The sequence below is a fragment of the Triturus cristatus genome, chromosome 3_1, assembly GCF_964204655.1.
Source record: "Triturus cristatus chromosome 3_1, aTriCri1.1, whole genome shotgun sequence".
NCBI classification, from domain to species: Eukaryota; Metazoa; Chordata; class Amphibia; order Caudata; family Salamandridae; genus Triturus; species Triturus cristatus.
The window spans coordinates 221,671,892-221,696,959 of record NC_140583.1 but is presented as its reverse complement, the minus strand read 5'-3'; the positions used below and the strand labels follow the sequence as shown (position 1 = coordinate 221,696,959).

General features: G+C 43.6%; 1 protein-coding gene across 7 annotated transcripts in view; it reads right to left on the bottom strand.

Annotated features, from left to right (window-relative positions):
- Positions 1-25,068, bottom strand: part of ACSBG1 (acyl-CoA synthetase bubblegum family member 1) — a 687,864-nt gene that overhangs the window by 140,916 nt on the left and 521,880 nt on the right. For all 7 annotated transcript variants that reach the window (XM_085643721.1, XM_085643719.1, XM_085643718.1 and 4 more), the window contains exons 7-8: positions 20,102-20,251; positions 16,425-16,601 (exon numbers count right to left, since the gene is read on the bottom strand). In XM_085643721.1, coding sequence (XP_085499847.1) covers positions 16,425-16,601; positions 20,102-20,251 — 327 coding nt within the window. The remainder of the gene's footprint in view (positions 1-16,424; positions 16,602-20,101; positions 20,252-25,068) is intronic.

Below are 25,068 nucleotides of genomic sequence, written 5' to 3'. Positions count from 1 at the left end.
TGCCTCTAAGGTTAGACTGACACACACCAAATTGCTATATTCTAAGTCCTTTATGGATGAGTTGTCAATCAAAGGTTATGATCTATGGAAGGCTACTATTGATCTTAAGTCGGTTTGGGGTTCCAAACCGTGGCAGGTTCAGGGAACTGAAGCTTTACACCGTGCCTGTCTAGTACCAAATCATATGTTGTTTTTAAATGCAACCATCTTCCAAACCACCTGTTTCGGATTGGCCACTTCTAAAAAATTCAATTCGCCTTCTGTGCCGGATCTGGGTGCTTACCCAAATTGGTATAATCACACAGATCTGTCCCTTCCTGCTTTGCAGTTATTGGTTTCTAATTCGTCTTTCAATATTTCGAAATTTAATAGTGAAGGATGGTTAATTTGGCAAAGCAGTTCTGATACTTGTCAACGTCGTTTTCTAGGACTGAAACCGGGGTATACTCAAGATCGCGTGGACCCCCGGTTTGAGTCGTCACATACAGTAACTACATACTCTGTAGGGAAATTATGTCAGTCCTGGCTGCGACATTCCACCTTGGCATCTGTCAAAGTTCATTTATCAAAATTACATGACAAAATAGATTTGAATGATTTTGTTAAAGGTCCTATGGGTGGCAGATCCAAGAGATGGGCGTATGCTATTTACAACGAAGTATGGAAACTGTCGCAAATTGAGGCAGCTTCAAGATTGAGAGCTATTGATCAGGCTAATATGGAAAAAGTATTAGCAGTTATTGATAACAGCATTAACACTCTTTCTTCTCGCATTTATACATTAGATAATATTGTTTCTTCAATTGTGGATATTGTGCAGGATGATATGTCTGTGTTGTATCATGGTCAAAACCAGTTGCGTTCTGTTATGCAGTTTGCATGGACATTACAAACATTGAAGGCAGGGAAGGTCCCTTGGGACTATCTGAATACAACATCGTTATTTCTTCCCTTTAACCTTACTGACAAACAGCAGTTCATGTCCATGAAGGATGCTACATATTCCTTGCTACATATTGAAAAATTGGAGCCGTTACCTTTCTCTGTAGCGGAAGTCGATTCCGCTGTGTGGCTCTTACACGGATTGATAACTCTCCCGTTCGCACTTTTTAAGTTTACCTCTTGTATGAAACACTATGCTCTGGGTAGATATGAACAGCTGGGTACCGCTTTCATACATGAAGTTTGGCCCCTCCCCTTTACGTATAGATGTACAAGGGACGGTACTGAGGTTTATCTGAAGGGTGAGGAATGTACAACGTCACCTGATCATTCTGTTGTATGTAGGCACATTCAATTGCACGGTGCTTGTAATGTACACGCTCCGAATTTGGCCTGCGTCCTCAAAGGTATCCCGGTACCAGTGATTACGCCATCTTTCACGCTGCTTGCAAACGGTAGTTATTTAATTTTAAACAATGAAGCTTGCTGCGGGATGTTAGTAGGGATCCCGTATATAGTAACTGTAACACAGAGGGTTGTCTGCTGCAATAACGTCCTGTTTCCACCCCCTCATGGGAGGCTGGATGCTTCCATCTGGCCTTCGATTCCAACCTTGAAAGCAGAGTTCAACAAGATGAGCAGAATAAGAGCGCTATTGTCCCAAAAGGAGGTGCCATTCACTTCCTCCCGGGAAACATTTGTCCTTCACGTAGCAAATACGCGCACTGAGGTACAGGCGCTTTTGAATACTGACCTCCCCCTGCATTTTGGAGCTTTGATCCAAACAATTTTCAATGCCTCGTCCACGACTGGCTTGGCTCATTTTTTTAAACTTGTGGGCTCGGGCCTCGTGACCTCTTTCCAAACTATTTTTGGTGTGATACCGGCATTTTTTCATTCTGTTTTCTCCAGCATCTTTGGTGGTGTCCCGTTAATTCTGGCTCTAGTGGCAGGTGTGCTACTTTTATTTTTCATCTTGCGGAATGGCTGCTCTTTCTGTGCCACACGACAGCCTGTCCCGTCTGCAACTTCTTCGTGACAGGATGCTTGATTACTATGGTGTCCTGCCGTTGGCGACTTTGAGCCTGGCATATGGATTATCCTTCCGGTATTCCTACTTCACCTGCGTGCAACCTGTCTTCCACTGCCTAGATTGTCCCTTTGAATGGCCTATGGATTTGTGCTTAACCAACATGGTGTCTCCGGACCCGGATTTTGATCGACTGATGAGGCCCTTAGTGTCTCACGAGTCTGCCTGTTCTGGTGTTCGGATTATGGCCTGCGGTGCGGCGCATGGTATCCTGGGTAATTGGGACATCGTGAGAGCGGCATATGACTTCTTGGATATGAGTTATTTGGAAGTACACGCTGGTTGCCCTCTGATGGTGCTAGAGGCTCCGCTAATAGAAGAACACGTATGTTCCTTTTCTTTACTTAACTGGATGGCTGAAACCTTCAGTGGCCGTGCCAATGATTTTCTGCTGGAAGCAGTGGCCACATATGCTGCATATACTTTCATGGATTGAGTGAACTATCGTCCGCTGTGTTTTCCTCACGTGTCTTGAACTGTCCCTGTACGTCTGCACTTCTGCCCGGTGAGGCGTTTTTTCATTTTTTCACCCCCCACGGCACGTTTGCGGTTTTTTGTTTTTTCTTTCCAGTTTTGGTTTTTTACTGTTCGGACTTTGCCTGAACTGATCAATGTTTTTTAAATTGGATACGCCTTGTTCTGCTCTGTCGCGCTTGAACTCTGCGTTCTCTCGTTTCTTGCATACTAAGTAGTGCTTCGATCAAGGGGGCATGTAGTAAGGTCTCCCTTAATACGTACATACATTGTTAAGTTAGCATAACCACGTCAGAAGTTAGAAAGCCATCTTGCTGCTTTTGCACACGACACTGCGTTCACATGTTATTGCTTAAATGAACTGCTGACTCGAGTTTTGCCTCACACGAGAGCAATCTGTTGTTACCATCCCGAGCTCTGCGAAGCGACCTTGGTCTGCACACGATGTGACAAACAGTCTGAGTTGTTAGACAATGCATGTTTTCCACTCTAGGTTGATCGACCCACTATTTAGTCATAACACACGAGCAGCTGCACATACCTGAAAGTTGGTGCTTTTAATATCACGGACATCATGTTTATTATTCAGACCGAAGACGAGCCTTCATGCGAGAAGACTCCTGATGCTCCTGTGATGTGATTTCACTAAGCTGATCTTTGAGGTATGGGGTCCCCTATTCAAGCCTAAGAGACCTTCTGGTAGTCTAATAATAATATTAGCTTCTTAGTAAAGGGAAGGTGGTAGTATCCACTGTCATTATAACATGATCACCCCTTTTATATTCTATGGAATTGTAACGATGTTGATGGTTTTGATTTTAATCATTTGTCTGCTTGTATTAGCCAAAGTACTGCATCTTAGGACACGTGGTCTATAAAAATAAACTCTTTTTATTTTCACCGTGTCTCTGTTGATTCTTGTTGTGGACTGATGTGAGAATAATATACGAACAGGTATTTCAGATTCCCACCATTCCTGAGTGTGTACTGAGTCGCTTGTTCTGGGTTGTCTTTTCATTGGGATCTCTGAGCCGAATCTCGGATAACGAATGGGACACTTATGCTAGCCGGATACTGGGTTCTGGGTTCTGAGGTGAGTTTCTGGTACACCACAACTCACTGAGGTCCTGGGGTTCTACGCATAGTTCTGTGTATAAGCAGAATCCCTGCAACAGTGCACAGAGTCCAGTGGAACCTCAAAGGTTAGCAGAGGTAAAGTTAGATAGCACCTCACTCTCTATTTGTGGTAGTGTGGTCGAGCAGTAAGGCATTATCAGAGGACATTGTTAAGCATTGTTGTACACACTCAGCCAGCAAATGAATTCACGCACTCAAAGACTCAACTTCAGACCAATTGTTTTGTATCAAAAATATTCTTTTAGGTATTTTATTTTCTAGAACCAAGCAAGTCTGGCACAGGTAAGCAATAAATACTTTATAGTAGCAATGCAGTTTGTAAACAGTTTGAATTGAAATTGTATATGCACTTTGTTTCGACTTACAGTATGGTTTCAGAGAAATGCAATACTTTTGTAAATACAGTACATAGACCCAAATGGGCTTCTCAGTGAAATTACAGGGAAGTTACTTTTGAGATTACTTTTTTTACTCAGAGTAGTATACCTGGGTACTACTCTGGGACATTTCCTGCAAACAGGTAAGTAAAATCGTTTTTGTTAGTTAGTGCAATCTTAAGGAATTTCTTACGGTTTTCAAACTCCACACAGAAACTTTTCCAAGAAAAACAGTCAATGTTATCCCATGGATGAAACTCATGTTATTGGTTTTGAGCTAAGTATTTGGTAGTGGGAGTTGAGGTTCTGGGGGTAGACTCAGGGGTCCACCAGGGTCAAGGATGCACTCTAGTTACACCCTCAGCGGCATTAGGGCGGCCGGGTGCAGAATGCTGAGGCCCAATGTTATCTATAGGGGTTGGGGGGCCTCCGGTTGGTGGCTGCTGGCATGCAGGACACTTGGTTGTGGGAGCAAAGCTCCTGGACTTTAGCTCAGGGCAAATGGGGAAACCAAGTAGCACTAAAGGAGCACCCTCAGCGGCACTAGGGCGGCCAGGAGCAGGGTGCTGTTTCGACGTCAGGCGCCCTGTTGTTTTCAATAGGGAAGCTCCGGTTTGCAAAGGCACTGCAGGCTTAGGGACGAAGGTCATATGGTTTGCGACTTCCACTTTGAGAGGTAAGTTAGGAAGTTAGAGGTTGGTTAGACACCGTCAATTTGGCCACCCAAGGCTGTAGGGCGTCGGGTGCATAGGTGCCTTTTGGGGTCTGATCTTCTTACCAGCTCCTGGTCGCTGTTGGGGGAACCTTTTGGATTCAGGCTGCAGGCGTCGGCTGGAGATTTCAGGCAGGTCAGGGGTCGCCGGATCTTGGGTCAGGATCGCCAGGTTGACCTCCTTGTGGTGTTTACCCACTCGAGCTCAGGACGTGGACGGCGGGTGCAGAGTTGGGCGGATTCGGGGTGTCCAGGCCGACCCCAGAGGTTGCAGATAAACAAATCCGGTGTTCACGGGAGACAAAGTCTTTGTTCTTGAAGGCAGGCAGGTCCTCCGGGGTTTTCGAGGTTGCTTGATGCAGGAAACACTGGGATTTCGCTGGGGCAGGTTCGAGGGGAGACAGGCTGGTAGGGCTAGGGCCAATCACTGGGCGTCTTCCTCTTGTGCTGCTGCACGGCTGTTCGGTCCTTCTTCTTCTTGTAGTTTCTTCTTGTCTGAGGAAGCAAGGTTCAGAGTTGCCCCTAAAGACTAGATTTAGGGGCTTTACAGGTAGGTAAAAAGCAGGGACCAATGGGTCCCTTCTCTGGGGTGGGTACACCCCTATTATGCCACCCTCCAGTGGGAGGGGGCCATGAGCCTGTCCCTGGTTGGCTGAGTCTCCCCGTCTGCAAGATGGCGGAGACTAGGAGTTGTGCTTCACATCGCCTCCCCCACCTGAGGGGTGGAGTTGGCAGAGGTGGGCACACCTCTCTTCCTCACTTGTTTTTCCCGACGGCTCTCCCACCTAAAGTGGGGGGTAGAACCAGTGTGGATCAGATGCTGAAAGCAGCAAGTGGCCTGGGGAAGCTCAGTCTGAACACTTCTCAGCTTACTGGGCAGTGATGATGTACCTCCGGAAAGGTGGTCAGTGCAGGAAAGAACTTCGCATACAGTCATATGGAAACTACTGCCAGAGTGAGAATGGACCTCCCTACATGCTGGTGATTCTCTTCGACTTCGAGGTCTGCAGGAAGTGGAAGGTCCTCACTATATGCCAGGTCAGATGCACCTTCACTGTTAGGGCAGCAGGACTTTTGAACTACGTGTGACGTGGAAGGGGTACCAGGCTGCAGCTAACATCAGTAGAGGGGGGGAGGTCTCAGGCTGGACTGCAGGAGAGTAACCAGTGCCGCTTTTGCCTTTGGGATTTAGGCACAGAAAGTAGTCTTCGAACATTAAGGCTCCTGTGCCTTGTGTTAGTTAGTAGTCCAAAGTATGGACTACTTTGTGTGCTAGTCACCAATGACAACTTAATGTTTAAAAAATGTAAACAACTGCAAAATGTCATGGACTGTTCCAGAACCTGATGTACAGCCCTTCAAGCTAATGCCTGAAGCGAGTCCTCCCAAACTGTATGTAATATGGTGGGATGTGGAGCCATACAATTTTGCCATTGAGCTAAAGATGTATGAAGGCAGGGCTAAAAATACTGAGGCCATGAGCACCCAAAATTCATTATATCAATTCATGGATAATGTTTTGTCAATGGGCATAAAAGCAGCTCAGACACATCGTATAAAGGTGAGGTACATCGTGCTTACCATATAATAGGTAGTCAGACTTGAATTTCAATCCAGAAACCTGAAGCCTAAATGTGACTGAGAGATGCATTGTTTATCAATGTACAACCATGCACAACAACATATCTGCTCGGCAAATAAACATACATTAATCCTCCAAAAAGGTGAATTAAGATTTAAATTATTATAGCTCAAGTAGACCTATGGTGTTTGTTGTAATGCACTGATGGTTATTCCAAACTTTCCCCTCTGCCCTACCAGTACTGTTAGTTTCTAAGGAGGTTTACAATGTTCCATACTGATTGGTGTCTGTATGTAATTGTCACCTTAGATATAGGTAGGAGGATACATGGGATAGCCTGCAACCTTTTACCAAATCTAATATAGGGCACTGTAAGTAATTTGGCAACTAGGGCAGGGCTTATTAATCCACCAAATAGTAAAACCCTGTCAGGCCTTCAGGATGCCAAACAAAAACTGCATAGAATACCACCAGAAATATAATATATGTTCAGTATTTGTAAAGCGTGAGCAATTACCCAAGGACGCTGGGGGCCATCGGGAAGATTAAGCGAGCTATTGCCCAGAGTCAAATGGTGCGCCACACCTCTTCCCTATATATGCAAATAGTTGTCACACAAGTTCACTTTAGACATCCCAAAAATTTACTTGATTGAAGTATCTGGTGGGTAAACATGCCCAGAGGTACTGTGATCCTCCCCAGTACTAGGTACTCCTCTTCTAAACCAAGGGTAGCTCACATGTATAAGGTCCGGACACAATCGCGGGGCATAACGTTGGCCACTGCAGCCCCTGTGGCACAGGGAGCGCCCACCCAGGGCACCTTCAGGGGTCTCCATTCAGCCCAAGGAATATACTTTGATGTGAGATATAGAAGTCTAGTGGGCCCCATCACATACTGCAGGGGGACCCCATCATTTTGTGATATACCACTGATACAATCTACAGCAGTGGTTATTAACCGGTGATTCGAGGATTCCATTGAATAATATTAAAATTAATACACTGAAATGAATAGAGTAAGGATTAAAATTCAAAATATGGAAACTTTCTTTCTATATTTGATTGTAAATTAAACAAAATATTTCAATATTTAAGCATTGGTTTGGTGTATGCTTGTGTTTGTATTTTTGTGTACTGGCTTGAAGTTTAAATCATAGATTTGCTTAGGCGGGGTCCTAAGCTTCTAATAATGAGTATGGGGGATGTCCACAGATTATATTAATGATTCGGTGGGAGTCCACAGAAGTCAAAAGGTTAATAACCGCTGATCTAGAGTGAGTCTTAAACCAGGTACCACCCTGCTTCTTTTAACTGATGACAAAAACGGTAGAATGATCCACGGGTCATAGATTGATGTGATGTCATTTCTAAGAAGTACGTTACATGGCACGGACAGTGCCTAGAGTGAGGCGATTTCAAAACATATTCAAAACATGGGCTAGAAACACAGGTGAGGATTCAGTCTAAATAAAACTTTGCACGTTGTTACCTTTCAAGGTTAACGGTATTTGGATATTATTTTCGCTGAAAAGGCTGACCTGCCCACAAAATAATACTCACCAATATTTATTTGTGTAGTTACCACGTTACCTTCCACCCTATTGACAGCAGTCACAAGGACTCGTGTCACGTGACCACGGCTGGACTGAGAATGCAAACCAGCTCTGGCAATTAAGTCAGACCGGGCCTGTGTGGGGGTGGGTGCTGGTGAGAAACACTGCAGTTGCTTGCTTTTCTACTTTGTTACAGGGGGCCAATATTCCAGCACTGCTCCAAAACTGGCCCCCAGTAACACAAAAACGGTCCCCACTGCTCCAAAACCGGCCCCCACCCTTCCGACTCATTGGGAAAACACCTGGCACCCGCTACAGCCAGTCCGGCCCTTCATGTGACATTCAATCTCGGTAACATCACACCAAGTCATATTACTATAGGTGGATGCCTTTGCACACTTTCCGTTCACTCTGCCACACAAGTGGATCTCTGTTAGCCCAAACACCCTGGTGGGACTCGGAGTCCCAGGGTGCAACACATCCAAATCACTCGCAGCTGCCGAGGGGGGAGGCGTGACCATGCCGCTATAAAGCTGCCTCAACCCCTGCGGCGCGAGATGCATATGCACACTTTGACGTTCATTCTGCCACACAAGTGGATCTCTGTCGACCCAAACACCCTGGTGGGACTCGGAGTACCAGGGTGCAACGCATCCAAATCACTTGCAGATGCCGAGAGGGGAGGCGTGACTATCGCACTATAAAGCACTGCCTCGACCCCCGCGGCGCGGGATGCCTTTGCACACTTTGCCGTTCACTCTGCCACACAAGTGGATCTCTGTCAGCCCAAACACCCTGGTGAGACTCGCAGTCCCAGGGTGCAACACATCCAAATCACTTGCAGCTGCCGATGGGGGAGGTGTGACCATCGCACTATAAAGCGCTGCCTCGACCCCTGCGGCGCCGGACCCCTTTGCACACTTTGCCATTGAATATGCCACACAAGTGGATCTCTGTCAGCCCAAACACCCTGGTGGGATTTGGAGTCCCAGGGTGCAACGCATCAAAATCACTTGCAGCTGCCGCGAGGGAGGCGTGACCATCTCGCTATAAAGGCTGCCTCGACCCTCATGGCGGGGGGACGCGCCCCGGCCAAGGGCAGGTCCGTCTTGTGCCCGTCGGCGGAAGGAGGAGGTGGGGCGGGGCCACCTCCCATGACTTTAATTTCTGGGATTACTCGAAGTTTTGAGTCTGGAATGCAACTGAAACTGCAGATCATCCTGTGGGTTACGTTATAACGACAGGAATTCCTAGCTGCATTTTCAACATATCTGGAAAGCTAAGCGCCCACGTTTATAAAACAAGGTACTGACTTTAGATTTAAAAGATTAAGCCTACTTCCTGCATCTTGTCTTTTTTTGTATTTGAGGCTCAGTTCGCACATGGTCCCTTAAATATTTTAACAAGGAGGCTTGTCTTGTGAGAACCATTAACCTTCTTTATCCTTTGTGGAACACGGAACTGTGGTCATTGAAGTATCTGCTAATTGTTAAACTGTGTTAGGCTCTGTAGGAAGCTGGCTCTGTATATAATATACCAAAGTGAGGTATAGTGTGCACAGAGTCCAGTGGAACCTCAAAGGTTAGCAGAGGTAAAGTTAGATAGCACCGCACTCTCTATTTGTGGTAGTGTGGTCGAGCAGTAAGGCAGTATCAGAGGACATTGTTAATCATTGTTGTACACACTCAGCCAGCAAATGAATTCACGCACTCAAAGACTGAACTTCAGACCAATTGTTTTGTATCAAAAATATTCTTTTAGGTATTTTATTTTCTAGAACCAAGCAAGTCTGGCACAGGTAAGCAATAAATACTTTACAGTAGTAATGCAGTTTGTAAACAGTTTGAATTGAAATTTTATATGCACTTTGTTTCGACTTACAGTATGGTTTCGGAGAAATGCAATACTTTTGTAAATACAGTACATAGACCCGAATGGGCTTCTCAGTGAAATTACAGGGAAGTTACTTTTGAGATTACTTTTTTTACTCAGAGTAGTATACCTGGGTACTACTCTGGGACATTTCCTGCAAACAGGTAAGTAAAATCGTGTTTGTTAGTAAGTGCAATCTTAAAGAATTTCTTAAGGTTTTCAAACTCCACACAGAAACTTTTCCAAGATAAACAGTCAATGTTATCCCATGGATGAAACTCATGTTATTGGTTTTGAGCTAAGTATTTGGTAGTGGGAGTTGAGGTTCTGGGGGTAGACTCAGGGGTCCACCAGGGTCAAGGATGCACCCTAGTTACACCCTCAGCGGCATTAGGGCGGCCGGGTGCAGAGTGCTGAGGCCCAATGTTATCCAATAGGGGATAGGGGGCCTCCGGTTGGTGGCTGCTGGCATGCAGGCCACTTGGTTGTGGGAGCAAAGCTCCTGGACTTTAGCTCAGGGCAAATGGGGAAACAAAGTAGCACTAAAGGAGCACCCTCAGCGGCACTAGGGCGGCCAGGAGCAGGGTGCTGTTTCGACGTCAGGCGCCCTGTTGTTTTCAATAGGGAAGCTCCGGTTTGCAAAGGCACTGCAGGCTTAGGGACGAAGGTCATATGGTTTGCGACTACCACTTTGAGAGGTAAGTTGGGAAGTTAGGGGTTGGTTAGACACCGTCAATTTGGCCAACCCAAGGCTGTAGGGCGTCGGGTGCAGGGGTGCCTTTTGGGGTCTGATCTTCTCACCAGCTCCTGGTCGCTGTTGGGGGGACCTTCTGGATTCAGGCTGCAGGCGTCGGCTGGAGGCTTCAGGCAGGTCAGGGGTCGCCGGATCTTGGGTCAGGATCTCCAGGTTGACCTCCTTGTGGTGTTTACCCACCCGAGCTCAGGGCGTAGACGGCGGGTGCAGAGTTGGGCGGATTCGGGGTGTCCAGGCCGACCCCAGAGGTTGCAGATAAACAAATCCGGTGTTCACGGGAGACAAAGTCTTTGTTCTTCAAGGCAGGCAGGTCCTCCGGGGTTTTCGAGGTTGCTTGCCGCAGGAAACACTGGGATTTCGCAGGGGCAGGTTCGAGGGGAGACAGACCGGTAGGGCTGGGGCCAAGTCAGTGGGCGTCTTCCTCTTGTGCTGCTGCACGGCTGTCCGGTCCTTATTCTTCTTGTAGTTTCTTCTTGTCTGAGGAAGCAAGGTTCAGAGTTGCCCCTAAAGACTAGATTTAGGGGCTTTACAGGTAGGTAAAAAGCAGGGACCAATGGGTCCCTTCTCTGGGGTGGGTACACCCCTATTATGCCACCCTCCAGTGGGAGGGGGCCATGAGCCTGTCCCTGGTTGGCTGAGTCCCCCCGTCTGCAAGATGGCGGAGACTGGGAGTTGTGCTTTACCTCGCCTCCCCCACCTGAGGGGTAGAGTTGGCAGAGGTGGGCACACCTCTCTTCCTCACTTGTTTTTACCGACGGTTCTCCCACCTAAAGTGGGGGGTAGAACCAGTGTGGATCAGATGCTGAAAGCAGCAAGTGGCCTGGGGAAGCTCACAAATGTGGCAAGTCTTTGAAGCTTCTCCTTTGTGAACCCTGCCCACCCTGTGGGAGGAGGCTTGGCACCTTGTCCCAGGATGTGCATTGTTTCAGGCTACAGAGAGCAGCAGGCTATCGACCCGAGGGTCCAGAAACATGTCTGGTGGTGGCAGCTGAAAGCAGCCACTCAGCCTGGACACTAGTGGTGGGTTAGTTTTCAGGGGGCATCTCTAAGATGACCTCTGTGTGCATTTTTCATTAAATCCCACACTGGCATCAGTGTGGGTTTAATGTGCTCAGAAGTTTGATACCAAACTTCTCAGTTTTCAGTGTAGCCATTTTAGTGTTGTGGAATTCATAATGACAAACTCCCAGAACCATATACTGTTAATAGGAGCACTGCACTTACAATGTCTAAGAATGGACTTAGACACTGTAGGGGTACAGGGCTCATGCACCTGTACCCCCACCACTGGTATAGTGCACCCAGCTAGAGGGGTGACTGATCAATGCCAAGGCAGTGGGTTGTAGGCATGGCACACAGAAATGTGTGCCATGTCGACTCTTCACTTTGTTCTGCACCAAAACACGCAGCCTGTAAGGGTACAGGACCTCTAAGGGTGGCACAATAACTGTTGCAGCCCTTAGAGGCGTTCTCTGGTCACACTGCCCTGGGTACCTGTGGTACCATTTACCAGGGACTGACCGGTGGCCAGAGATGCAAATTGGGTTTAGGCTTCAATGTAGTTTTAGGGAAAGAACATAGGCCCTGGTTACCTGATTGGCAGGAGCCCAGGGCACACTCAGTCAAAGCACATCAGCAAATCAGCAAAAAGTGGGGCTAACCATGCAGAAAGAGGGCACTTTCTCACAGGATCCCGGACTGATCTTTTCTGTACTACTTGCCCTGTTAACTCATTGACTGACACGGAGGGGAGATCTTGAAACTTATTCAGAGGGCTGGATCCTATATCTGGACACAGTCGATAAAAATGTAGTTTATAATAGTTGCCGAGCTGTGAAGTGCTAATCTGAGAACTGCTCTGATACCTCAGCAACTTTTGTTTTACTAATTATCTACTAGATATGTCCCAAATTACGCTTTTGAAGTATATTACTGGGGCCATGGGGGCTATTGAAAAGCAATTATCAACGGTTGAGGAGTCATCACAAATAAATAACGATTGCGTTCCTGTCCTGACAACCGTACCTCATGTGCCTCAACCCCCTGATCATATACCAGAGAAGCATGCTAGTTGTCCTGTCAACACTAGCAAAGATTCTGGGCTTAGAAGGGAGCTTAACAAAAGTAGTAACAGTAAGGTAAACAGCTGTATTCAACATCTATTTCTCCATTAACGTCTAACTCTCCACCCTCGAAACGGGTTAGAAAGCCATGGACCAACAAATCCCTCTGGGACCCGCATAACCCGAGAGACAGCGCCACCTAAGCAAGTAATTAGCCAAGCCCAGTCCAAAGAACAAACAGTCTCTGTCCCGGTTCATACAAACACAAAATCGGATATGTCAATAATTGGAAAGTTAGATATTCTAGTTGAATCTCTTAAACCACTCGATTAACATGTTAATAATATTTTGGGTTCTATACAAATCCGCCTAGCGAAGGTAGAAACAAGAACTAATTTGTGCTTTGAGCTTTTGAGTATTTTTGCTACTGCCCATGCTCCAAAAGCCTGTGATAGTAGGATATTATTAGCCACATCTGAAGCCCCTACTCAAACTACCATTGAAGCAAGTAATACACTGCAAATTGGGTCAGGTTTATATCCCTCTAGCCATGTAGGTACCAAACCAACAGAGCAGTGGGTAAGGTGATCACAAACGGATACTCATCCAAACTTGACGATAAAGGAGGACGTAACCGTGGTACTAGTGCAATGACCCCAGCCTTAAAAGGCCATCACAGTAATCACATAGTGCACACATCTGACTGCTTGGATTTGCCACCTGCGGCTACACCGTACGTGGTTGTCCTTCTAACGAATGTTCCTCCACTATCTATAGATAGAAGGGAAAATTGGATTTCACTAAGAAATAAGTAACTGAACTGGCTAGGTGTCAGAACACCGATTTAATGAATTTAAAATGGCAAGAAGAGTTAAATGGGTGGGGAGCGAGGAAAAAACATCACCTGGCGACTGTGTTGTACTAACTTTTAAGCAAAAACCAAAGGAAATGATGGACGGAGTGTTGAACATTGCAAGCACTCACCCCCAGTCAACTGTTCTGGGTTTAAACCGTTCCTAGGAAGCTTGTTGCCGGTCCAGGGAAGGCATGGCTTGGCAGTTCGGGCTGGACTGTTCCCATGAGGCACAGGGTCAGACTGATTTGCATATGGCCATGTCTGAACTGGGGTGGCAGAGTGGGCTAAAGAACGGTGATGGATCAAACCCAGATCTGTTGACTGGGTGTGAGTGTTTGATTGGTTCAGATGCTCCGTCCAACACCACCCCCTTTTGTACCGTACTAACTTTTAAGACACCTCTGATAGCCGAAACTGTGTTGAACAGAACCAGAATTGGCAACATTCCTCTATATATGATTGCTACTGTCCCTCTGGGATATTTTTATCAACCTAAACTTTATATCAATGACACCAGGCCAAAGACTATATTTGACCAGAGAACGAGGATGTACCATATGTATCTGGTTTAAACATCTAACTGTTTTCACTGTCTATCCTCCTTAGATGGTTTGGATTGACTTAATGATCATTCTTCTACAGGTATTACGGAGCGGTCACAAAGACCATACCCCATTGTAAAGCTTACTGAGGGTAAATGTGCACAACTGACAACCAAGGAAGATAGATTGACTATAGATAGTGGGCAGACATGGGCAGAAGTAATAAACACACGGATGAAAATTGTGTACTGTTGGGATTCCTAAGTTGGAATGTGGCTGGCCTGAAGAAGAAGAGACAGAACACGGAATGGAAAGAGTCTGTGACAGATTATCAAATGATTTCCCTGCAGGAGACACGGCTCATTGAGTCCATTCACATTAATGGATTTGGGACATATTTCACACCGGCCATTCACTCAAATCATGGACGGGCGAAGGGGGGACTGTGCATTTTTGTGTCTAATAGTGTTCGATTTACCAATATTAAAATGGTTACCCATCATCCATATTATCAACTACTACTATGCGAGTCGCAAGGTGCGACGAGTTTGGTAGTAACCAATTTTTACAATAACACTAGAACAGGGAAATTATAGACTCCTTGAATAGCTTGAGTGTGGAATTGGAGCACATCATTTAAGATAGCAGTAGTCACCATTATTTACTGGGGGGGGCAATTTCAATCTGCAATAATGTCCCACTCAGATGGATACAATCTGTGGTATGGTAAACCGCGAGGGTGGTTACCAGTCCCACTCCAGTCATGGGTGTTATGGGGATAAGATCAATGTTATAATGGTAAAATTTGATTTGTTTTTTGGAAATGAAATCTCCTCTCCGTATGTGGCCGGTAAAACAACCTTTTATGGAAGGAATAGTCAGAGCACTATTGACCACATTCTACTCTCATACAGGTGTTTAGGTTACCTTTTTAACTTCTCTACTCAATTTCACTGAGTGATCACTTCCCATTGAGTATGCAAATGAATATTGTGTTATTTTTCAAACAGAGCCGTGGTAAAATATACAAACAGGCAAATGAAATTGAGCTAGCAAGGAGTAATGGTTATTCTCTGTGCTGGACCCAGATTAACCCAGAAGGCCTCCTCAATACATTGATTAATCATAAGAGGAGCGCATTCGAGTGCTGTTTAGATGACTCTAGTTCAAGCATAGAAATCATTACAGCTTTTTTATCAATAACAGAGGGTATTAAAGAGGGTTTCTTTGCTGTATGTGAGAAGGCCAAACAGAAGGAGAAAGGATGGTTCGACTCATTGTGTTCTAAAGCACTCAAAAGACTAAAGGAGGAGTGACAAAAAACAACCAGAAGTCCCATGGAAGTTGGCAAATGCAGAGCTGAATATAAGCAGGCAGTAAACTTAAGGAAATCAAGTTTAAGAGAGAAGGCATGGGAGCACCTACAGGAGGCAAGCTCTAGTAATGATAAAAAAGTATTTTAGCGGGTAATTAATTCTACACCTCTTGCTAATCCTGCAAGCTCCCAGAGTGGAGCTCGCCATCCTAGAGGGAGAATGGATTAGACATTTTTCCAAGATCTGTGCCTTGCCTGACACACTATTAGTACCTGGGTTTGCCCATAGTTATATTGAAAATACCACTCCATCACAAACTTCTTTCATTACTCCCTTCACATTGGAGGAAGTTAAAAATGCTATTCTAAAGAGTAAGAGTGGTAAAGTACCGGGACTGGATGCAATACCGGTTGATCTATACAAGGGCAATATCGATCTCTGGGGGACTGTGCTAACCCTGGTAATAAGGGCCTGTTGTTCAACAGGGAAGTTGCCTACCTGGGGTGAGTCCATCATCGTCCCGAACTTTAAAAAAGGAGACCGCCTCAATCCCGCCTGCTACAGACCTATTTCACTCTTGACTCCCTTGTCAGGGTAGCAGGGCGCGTAATCTTAAAAAGGTTGCAGGACTGGGCAGAATCGCAAAACATCTTGTCAGATTTACAATATGGTTTCCGCCCGGGGATTGGGGCGATTGAGCAGAGCCTTAATCTAAATATGTGAATTGGAAAGTATGTCCATATTAAAAAAGGGAATTTACATCTAGCCTTTGTCGACTTATCCTCGGCTTTTGACTATGTCATACTTTGCAAGTTCTGGCAAAAATGTATGGACATTGGGGTGGAGGCACCAATCACCAGCTTATTGCGGGGCTTGTACTCGGGCTGTAAAACCAGGGTTAGATTTAACAACATAAATGGTCTGTTTGTGTATTTTAATTGATCGTAGCAGTTTCTTTTTATCTTAGGGTAAGTACTGTCTAATGCCGTCTGATGTTTGTTACGCTTGAATGGATTTTTTTATGCACTCGAATAAAGGTTATTATGACTCTGACTATAGGTGTATTTTAATGCCTATACACACACACGCACACAGGCACAGCGCAAGCATGCACTCACAAACAGGCACACACACCTGCTGCCCCCTCCATACCTTCAGTGCATCTGGATCTGCGAAGTAAACCTCTTCTCCCCATTTGATTCCGGTCCAGAGGTCATAAATCTGAGCGGCGATGTGGCTCAGAGGCAGGTAACTGACTATTGTTTCCTGCTGCACTTCCGCTGGCATCATATTTCCAGCTCTGCTGGCATAAGCTGCTGTCCATGTGATCTATAAGACAAATGGAGCAAAAATGTAAGGATATGGCTAACAGAGTGCACTATAGCTATGCTGACGTGATTTCTCCCTGGGCTTCTGAAGTCTTTAACCCTTGCTTCACACACTACATAAAGGATTATGATGATACAAGTGGTCCCTCTGTAACCAACTAGTCCCACCAAAGCATTTTTTGTGAGATGGTAACTGCATTCTTTTGTGGTGGATAAGAACCAAGCTCACCAGGAGGCAACAAACTCTTTGATGCTCTACAAGAATTGATAAGCACTTTTTCTGGTTAGCCCCTATAAATATATGTGTATGTAAATAATTTTTTTAAACATTTTCCCAGCGAGAACAAATATATTATCCTTCTTTGGTAAAGATTTCAAGCAAGCTGCCTGACCTCAAAAACTGTGAAAGCCATTAATTTTTAGATTTGTGAATGGGCATTTGTGACAGCAGCACTCACCCCACTGTCAATAGTTGTATTTCTCTCTTTTGTTTGTTTGTTTGTCTGTTCGTTCCAATAACCTCTCATCCGAAATCATCCACCATTCTTGGATTTCCTCTCTTTGGGATGAGAAATAATCCTTCATTTTGTTTCTTACTTATGTTTTAAATTTTTGGCGATTTACTCAAATCTTTACACAGACAAAATAGCTTTTTTGTCAGTGGAATAGGTGCTGCTCAAATTTTGAGTTCAAATTAAATTTCAGATTTTCTAGAAACTGGAAAACACGTTTCAAAGTGGTACGAGAATAAAGGTGCATTTAGGGACTGTAGGAGTTTACAGTAGAAGGTGCTATTGGTCACTTAAAAATGATATATTGAAATCTGCGACAACGGTGAGTGAAATGGTGTTGTGATCAGTTTAGGTTCCAAGTGCTGCTGTATACATTCGCATTATGCCTTTGTGGCTTTCATGTAGACCTGGGTATGAAATTCCGCTCCGCTCGCGTAATTTTCAGTTTTTTTCTCACTCCATGCTCCACGTAGTGCGCAGAGTTCTGAAAACATCGCAGAGTGGAGTTTTTTCCTTGCACGCACTCGCCAATGTTAAATTGGAAAGCGAGGATAATCTTAGTCCAGTGCACCTCCCAGCGAGATTTCTCAATGCGGATGGTCGCGAATGGTCCCTACTGCTCGTGTTGAGAAACCTTCCGTTCCTGTTGAGGAAGCTGCCGCTTGTAGAACATCTACTCAAGCGGCAGAAAGAAGCAGCGTCCTCTTGCACTGCGCATGGTGCCGTTCGCGCAGATTTTTCAGATAATGCACACATTAGGAAATAAAACATAAGGACATCGGTTTCCTACTAGTTTTTTTGTTGCAATTCCGAAACTGTTTACATTTGCAAACAAATTATTATTCCCCTTTATTAAATGAACATTCGTCTCCATTCAACAACAGGAAGCCAAAAAGAGTAACTGGCACATGCATCAAGCTAGGATTTTGCGAGTCCTTAATTGCGAATATTAAGGATTCGCAATTAAGGACTCGCAAAATCCTATGCATGTAGGAATCGCTATAATAATAGTGATTCCTTCACATTCCTTATTTGCGACTCGCAAATAAGGAATAGCTTCCCATTCATTCCTATGGGCCTAGAGGCCCATAGGAATGAATGGGAAATTGCAAGCGCAATTTGCGAGTACCAATAGGTACCTGCTTATTGCGCATGCAATTTCAGGGTGCAAGGGTGTCAAAAGGACAGCCTGTTGCACCCCTGGAATTGACCTGTGCAGATATGTTGCACACACACACATGCCCTAAGGGCATGTGTGTGCGCAACATGAAACTTTGAAAAATGCACAAAAGTGCTTTTTTCAAAGGTTTTGCAAATTACCATGAAGTTCAACGTCATAGTAAATTTGCGCACCCTATTAGCGAAATCGCTAATTTGTTTACTTTAATGCATTGCATTTAAGGAATCTCAATTTGGGATTCTTTAAATGCAATCACAATTTAAGTAGTCGCAATTTAGAGATTCTGCCAGTTTGCGACCAGTTTTTCTTTTGATACATGTGCCTGTAAGTGTAATTTGCTTCGCTGCATTCCAGCCCTTAATGCAAAATTGGCTGCGATCCAATCCCCCGAAGCCCTGCTCTCGAACAAGGATAACTGTCCTCTCGTTTTGTTTTGATGGTTTTAAATCCTTATTACACAATGAGACATGGAGGCTTGTGATTCCTGTATAAAGGCTAGGCCTATGATAAACTATTATGCTATCACAATATGCAAAATTCGTGAATTCTTCAGTGCATAAATGATTAGGTGCAACATTTTTCATCATTTTGCGCTTGGCCGATTGGTTCGAGCAAAAAATGTGTCCGAGGAGACAATTGAGGAAATGTTCTCATCAGTCTCCTGAGGATATCCTGCCTGACCTCTGAACTTTAGGCATGCCTTTGTGCTCTAGTTTCATGCAACACACTCATAAGTGAATTTCATGACATTTGGCACAATTTTCAGCAATCTATTCTTTGCGAAAAACAATTTCCTCCACCCCTTATAAAAAGCCTATCTTTACTAATCCCCTTAGATTGTAGTTAAGACATTACTAGTCACCGGTAACTTCAGAATCACATCACTACTGTCCTGTGTTACATCATTACAGTTAACTTGTGACCCTACAATACCTCCAGCCAGAGACTGTGAACACTGTGGGAAGCATTCTCTTGAGATGAACACTTAGCTGCCACTCGGAGTTCATTACATTTCAGAGGAGCTCGGCCTCCAGCCTTGGTGCTCTATATGTAACTCCTCAGTGACTTGCAATATCCTAATTCCATGTAATGGGAGAGTATTGTATCCCATGTAATCATATCACGAATGCAAAGATGCTGATTCATCATAACGCGGTTTTTAACACTGTGAATTAGCACTTTAAAGTTTGTATGTACTCCAGCCCATGTTGGTGTCTCTCATAACGTCAACATCACCTTTCCAGGGATCAGCTAAGACTATTTTGAGAGGAGATAGTGGCTTCAAGAGGGGTGTTGGGGGGGGGGGGTAGCAGAACCCAAGGAGGGGAGGTTACTGCTCCTGAATGGATTGCTCTGGTTATCATACATTTTTGTGGATTCAGGAGAGAGAAGGGAAGGTGAGTGATTGTCAGGTGTGGCGGAGCCATAAAAAGGGTTGGGCCGTGTTCCCTAGTTGCCTCTAGTGATGTGATGCCCTGACCTGTATGCAGGAGTTAGTTGGGCGGACTCAGTAGTTTTCTATGGTCTCTGGCCCAGGGGTCCCATGTTCCCATACAACCAAATCCATTGCAAAGACTGTATAGATCTACACAGAAAACATGAGGGATTCATCAGAATTAAATGTAATGAATTGAGTACATTAGCGAACAGGGCATATGCAGGCTAGATGACCCCTCACTGACGTCACTGCACACACATTGACACAGTAGTTCAAAGAATCTGTCTCTGTGCCCATTTGTTTCAATCCAGCACCTCCCCTGGTAGATGCCTCCATTAAGCATTGTATCTAAAAGCGTGCATTGAGCGTACGTTGTCATGGCTGAGCATCACTCCTTTGGGCTCCCCGGTGGTGCCTGAGGTGTAAATTAACACGCAGCATTCATTCGGCTTCTGGGAGCTGACGATCTCTTCCAGCTTCGCATCAGGGATTGCGCTTCCCAAATCCATGAATTCTTTCCACTAGAAAACAGGGCAAGATAATCCTAGTCATCCTGGGTCACATAAGGAGCATTTAGATAACCTGCAAACACGTCTTGTAACTTAAAGGTTCAGTACAGATCAGTGCTTTATTTGAACTGGTGTTTTCCGGTGCTTAATTGTCAACACTGGCGCTTGTGACAGTCTGCCACAAAGTGGCGCTGTCTGGCTAATTTAGAGATGACCACAATTATTAATTAAATATTAATTCTTAATGAAAAATTACGATTACCTGCCGCCCAAGCCAATCTTTTAGCTTTGTGGGCCTGGGACAGTTAGAATTCTCACACTTGCAGACATTGGATCATTGGATGGTTAGTAGTTGTGTTTTTACTACAGGGGCAATTTGCGATGCAGACTGCAGTGGCCTCCTGACGAGAGCCCTGGCACTTTTTTTACAAATGAAGCACTGGTACAGTTTGAAAACAGCTAGGTAATAGGAACGTGTGACGTTGAAGCATTGGACCAAAGTGGCTTTGTAGTGTTACCCAGCTGGAAATGGGGCGTGTTAAATTATACAGATGGGGGGTTTCTTGATGGTTTGCAGCTGTAAATTATATTGACAGTTATACTTATTGAACACCACTAGTTATGTGAGTACCCTGCAGTGTTTAGTGTTACAGAGCTGATGTTGGGAGCTATAGCATCATTAGAAGGTTGCCATTGGCTGGCCAACTGTGACCTTGTGACCTGGCTGGAAGAGGTGCTCTTACCACATGCAGCTTCTATAGAAACCCACACATTAGACATTCTCTCTTCCTCAAACTTCTTTCCCGCTACAAGAGCCTCTGAGTTAGTGTGTGTGTGTGCGTGTGTGTGTGTGTGTGTGTAAGGTGATCAGTCAACCAAAAACATTGTTTAGGACGGGGTCACTCAGACATTTTATTGTTGTTGCTGCATTTATTTTTAGTAGGCAATTTAAGCTGGGTTGTGACTCCAATACGTACATTTTTAGGAGTGGGAAGCAACAGCTTTAGCTGTGTGGCCAAGCTAATGTTATCAACACAGCACAAGAAATACTACCTCACCAGCCTTGCCCCCAGGACGGAAGGAATGTGTTACCCCAGATCTGCTACAAAACTCGACTCCCACTTCACCCAAGAGCGGGAGGTGTCTCTGTCTCATACATATATATGTATATATTTGTTAAAAGTTAAAAAATCTATAATTAAAAAAAATATATATTTTAGTATTATAGAATCTAATGATAACGTTTATTTCAAATACAACTAAATAATTAATTTTTTTTAAAAAAACATTACAATTAATTATAGAAATAATAAATTAATTCAACACATAACTTTTACCAAACGGAATACATATTACATGAAAATAAAAATGTCACTGTGGGTTTGATTTTTTTGAAAGCATTCTTTAGGAAAGATTATTTATGAATTAAATACATATATTAAAATATTTAATACACATTGAATTACATGAGTTTATATGCTGTGACATTTTATTAGTTTATGCTTGCAATAAATAGTTCACATTTATATTTTATATTGATGGAGACGTTCATCTACTTGTAAAAAAATTACTTGATGCCTCCACCCCCGAACTAATGGGGTTACAGACATGTAGACATGCACATCTACGCTCAGGTGTAAATATATACTTGTTGCCAGTCCCCATTTCTGAGTGTAGATTTACACTTTGGTGCAGGAGTAGATTTACACGAGTTAAGATATACCTATAAATGTACATTGGAGTATCAGGCTCAATGGAGGTGAAAGAGGCCTGAGACAGGAGACAGGTTCTCTGGCGCCTGTTTCATAGTAGACAACACTTTGCTTGGCCAGTTGGTCTCTACCATTTTGCACTCTAAGACCGGTGTGACAGATGACAGCTGTCCAAGGACCATATTCTCAATTGAAAAAAGGACACAGACCAGCTGACATCAGTCCTCGCCTCCTTCACACTTAGAAAGAGAGACGTAGATCCATTAAAAATATCCCTGAAAAACTAATGTTAATGGGAGTTACTCTTGATGCAGAGTTTAATGGTGGCTACACAAAAAACCTCTAAGGACATGACATTTGAAACTTAAGATAATATATCTTACCACACTGAGATGAGGGCATGGAAGATGCAATTTAAGGGAGTTAGCAAATTCAACAAAAAAAGGTAAATGGCTACAAAAGTGATGCCGTGTTTGCAGTCTTCGAAGAGAGGGGCAAAGAAACTCAAATGATTCAAAAGTGTGTTGTACATTCATGTTGGCCAACAAGAATTCTTGCATAAATTCTAGTAATGCAGATACGTATGTAGATGTGGGTGCTGCTTCTTTGCGTCAAATCAGATTACATCACAATGTAATAATAGGGTTATAAACTCAAATCACAAAGATTCTTACAGATTTGTAACTTGACTCTTTCTTATGCTGGCCAATTGTATGAAATGCCAACCATCAATGGGTGTGTGTGTGTGCGAGTTTCCTCCTATAGGTCAACTGAACAATGATCGTACATTGAAAGACATTTTTCCATATTCAGAACTGAGTGCCGCATCTATCTATCTATCTATCTATCTATCTATCTATCTATCTATCTATCTATCTATCTATCTATCTATCTATCTATCTATCTATCTATCTATCTATCTATCTATCTATCTATCTATCTATCTATCTATCTATCTATCTATCTATCTATCTATCTATCTATCTATCTATCTATCTATCCCTTGGATCTACCACAGTTTACAGACTAGGACAATGGATGAGCCATTTCTGATATTGGTTCTCTTGCATATGATGGCGTTTTCTTTCCTGATCACATGTACAAATCCTCTTTAAAAAAAGTGCACCTTTGTGCTAGAGTAGGTGAGCTAACACTTTATTTTGCCTATACTTTTTTCTTTCCATCCTTTATCAGTTTCGTATCTTTTATTTCTTCCTTGTGCATTTTAACTATGTCTTCAGGCGAAAGTAATTCAAATCCCATAGTACCATTTCTTTGCGACAATAGGAATCATATTTTCTGGTGATGTGCATTCTAACATGTTGTTCTTTCAAAATAATATGCTATGTTTTTTTTTTTTTAAAGCTTTATTTAGTTTCAAAAAAACAAAATAATACAAAGACAATGGCTGTATGGTCAATAAAGAATCGGTGCAAAGATACGCTACGACATTCATGGCACAAACATCAATAATAGCAGGTAATAAAGGCATCCGCTCAGAGACCCCCTGCAGTCAGGTCACCCCACCCCTCTGCCCCAGTACCATCACACCATCCCCACATCCCAGGCCTGCACATCAGTCAAATAATATGCTATGGTTAAGTGGTGAATTTTTTTTTATTTCACCTTTTGGCTTTGCCAGAGCTATTGATTGTACCAATGCTTGTTGGGAATTGTGATTTAATTTATCATAATTAGACTTTAAACCAGAGCAACAGAGTGAAATGCAGAAAATGGATAAAGAAGAAGGAATAAAGATAGGAGAGCAGTGACAAAGCCAGAAGCCAGGAATGGAAAAGAAGATGCAAAAGTGAGATAAAGAAATAGGAACTGTAGGTGGCGGAAAAAAGAGGCAAGTGGTGGATTCAAGATTAGGCACCCTCAGTATTCTGCAAACCTGGCATTCAGCAGCTCCTGGGTAAGGCTCCTAAGAAAACTTTTGAAGTGTAAGCACTACATACATGAATCCAATACATCTGCAATATAACAAGCTCAGACTATCCAGGGATATTTTTATGCCTTGGGAAATTCGTAGGTCATTCTTGACTGTTTGACCTGGCCCTTTTTTTCAGGGTTATCCCCAAACTTTTTGCCTCCTATTTTTCTGACCCTCTTTCTGCTGGTTTAGGTACTCTGGGCACTTTGGATTAGGGACTCTGGGCACTTTGCCACTGCTGATCAGTGCCAAAGTGTAAGTGCTCCCTATGTAAATTGTGATTATGATTGGTTATCCAATTAAATTTATTTATTGCATAATTAACTAAAATCTTTGCAGTAAAAAACTACATTCAGAAACAACCTGCGCAAAGTATGCATAAAACCGCTTAATTCAATACAGTGAGAATGATTAAAAACCATTTACATTTTCAAAGATTTATTCAATTGTAAAATTGTTAAAAAAGAAAAGGTGAGGTCTCATGTACTGTGCAAGGTTTAAAGTACAATAAAAGGACCTAAAAAACTCCTAGGTAAATAGTTAAACTAAATCTATCATATGCTCTATACCCTAAAATTCATAATAAATCTAGCAGTGGTAACAAGGATTTTTTCCATATGATTTAAAATTGAAACAATACTTAACAGTTAAAGGTTGTGCAGAGCAAATATAAAAATTTAGGAAGGATCAGCATGTTTATGACATTACTTCGTCCATGTAAAGAGAGATGTAGATGATCTAACCTCTCCAATTTTCTATTGACAGTATCCATCACTGGTACAATGTTCAGTGCAGGAATTTGATCTACTACCGCTGTGATCTTAATTCCCAAATATGTTGCTTCAGGGACTATTGGAAGGTCTGCAGGGATCATGCTATGTGAATGAAGGATCTGGGTGTTATCCACATTTAATTTGTAGCCTGAGAGGATACCAAACCGTTCTGCCAGAGTCTTCACTGCTGAAAATGCCAAGGAAGCATCACTAGTAAGTAGCTCTATATCATCAGCATATGCCAAAGTTCTATACTCCATATTAAAAACTCTGATTGGATTAGTATTCATATTAAAATCTAATTTATTGAGAAACGGATCAATGTATAATGTGGGAAGGAAGGGCGAGCACAGGCACTCCTGCCGGGTACCTCTACTAATACTGAATGATCTCGATTCCTGTCCAGAA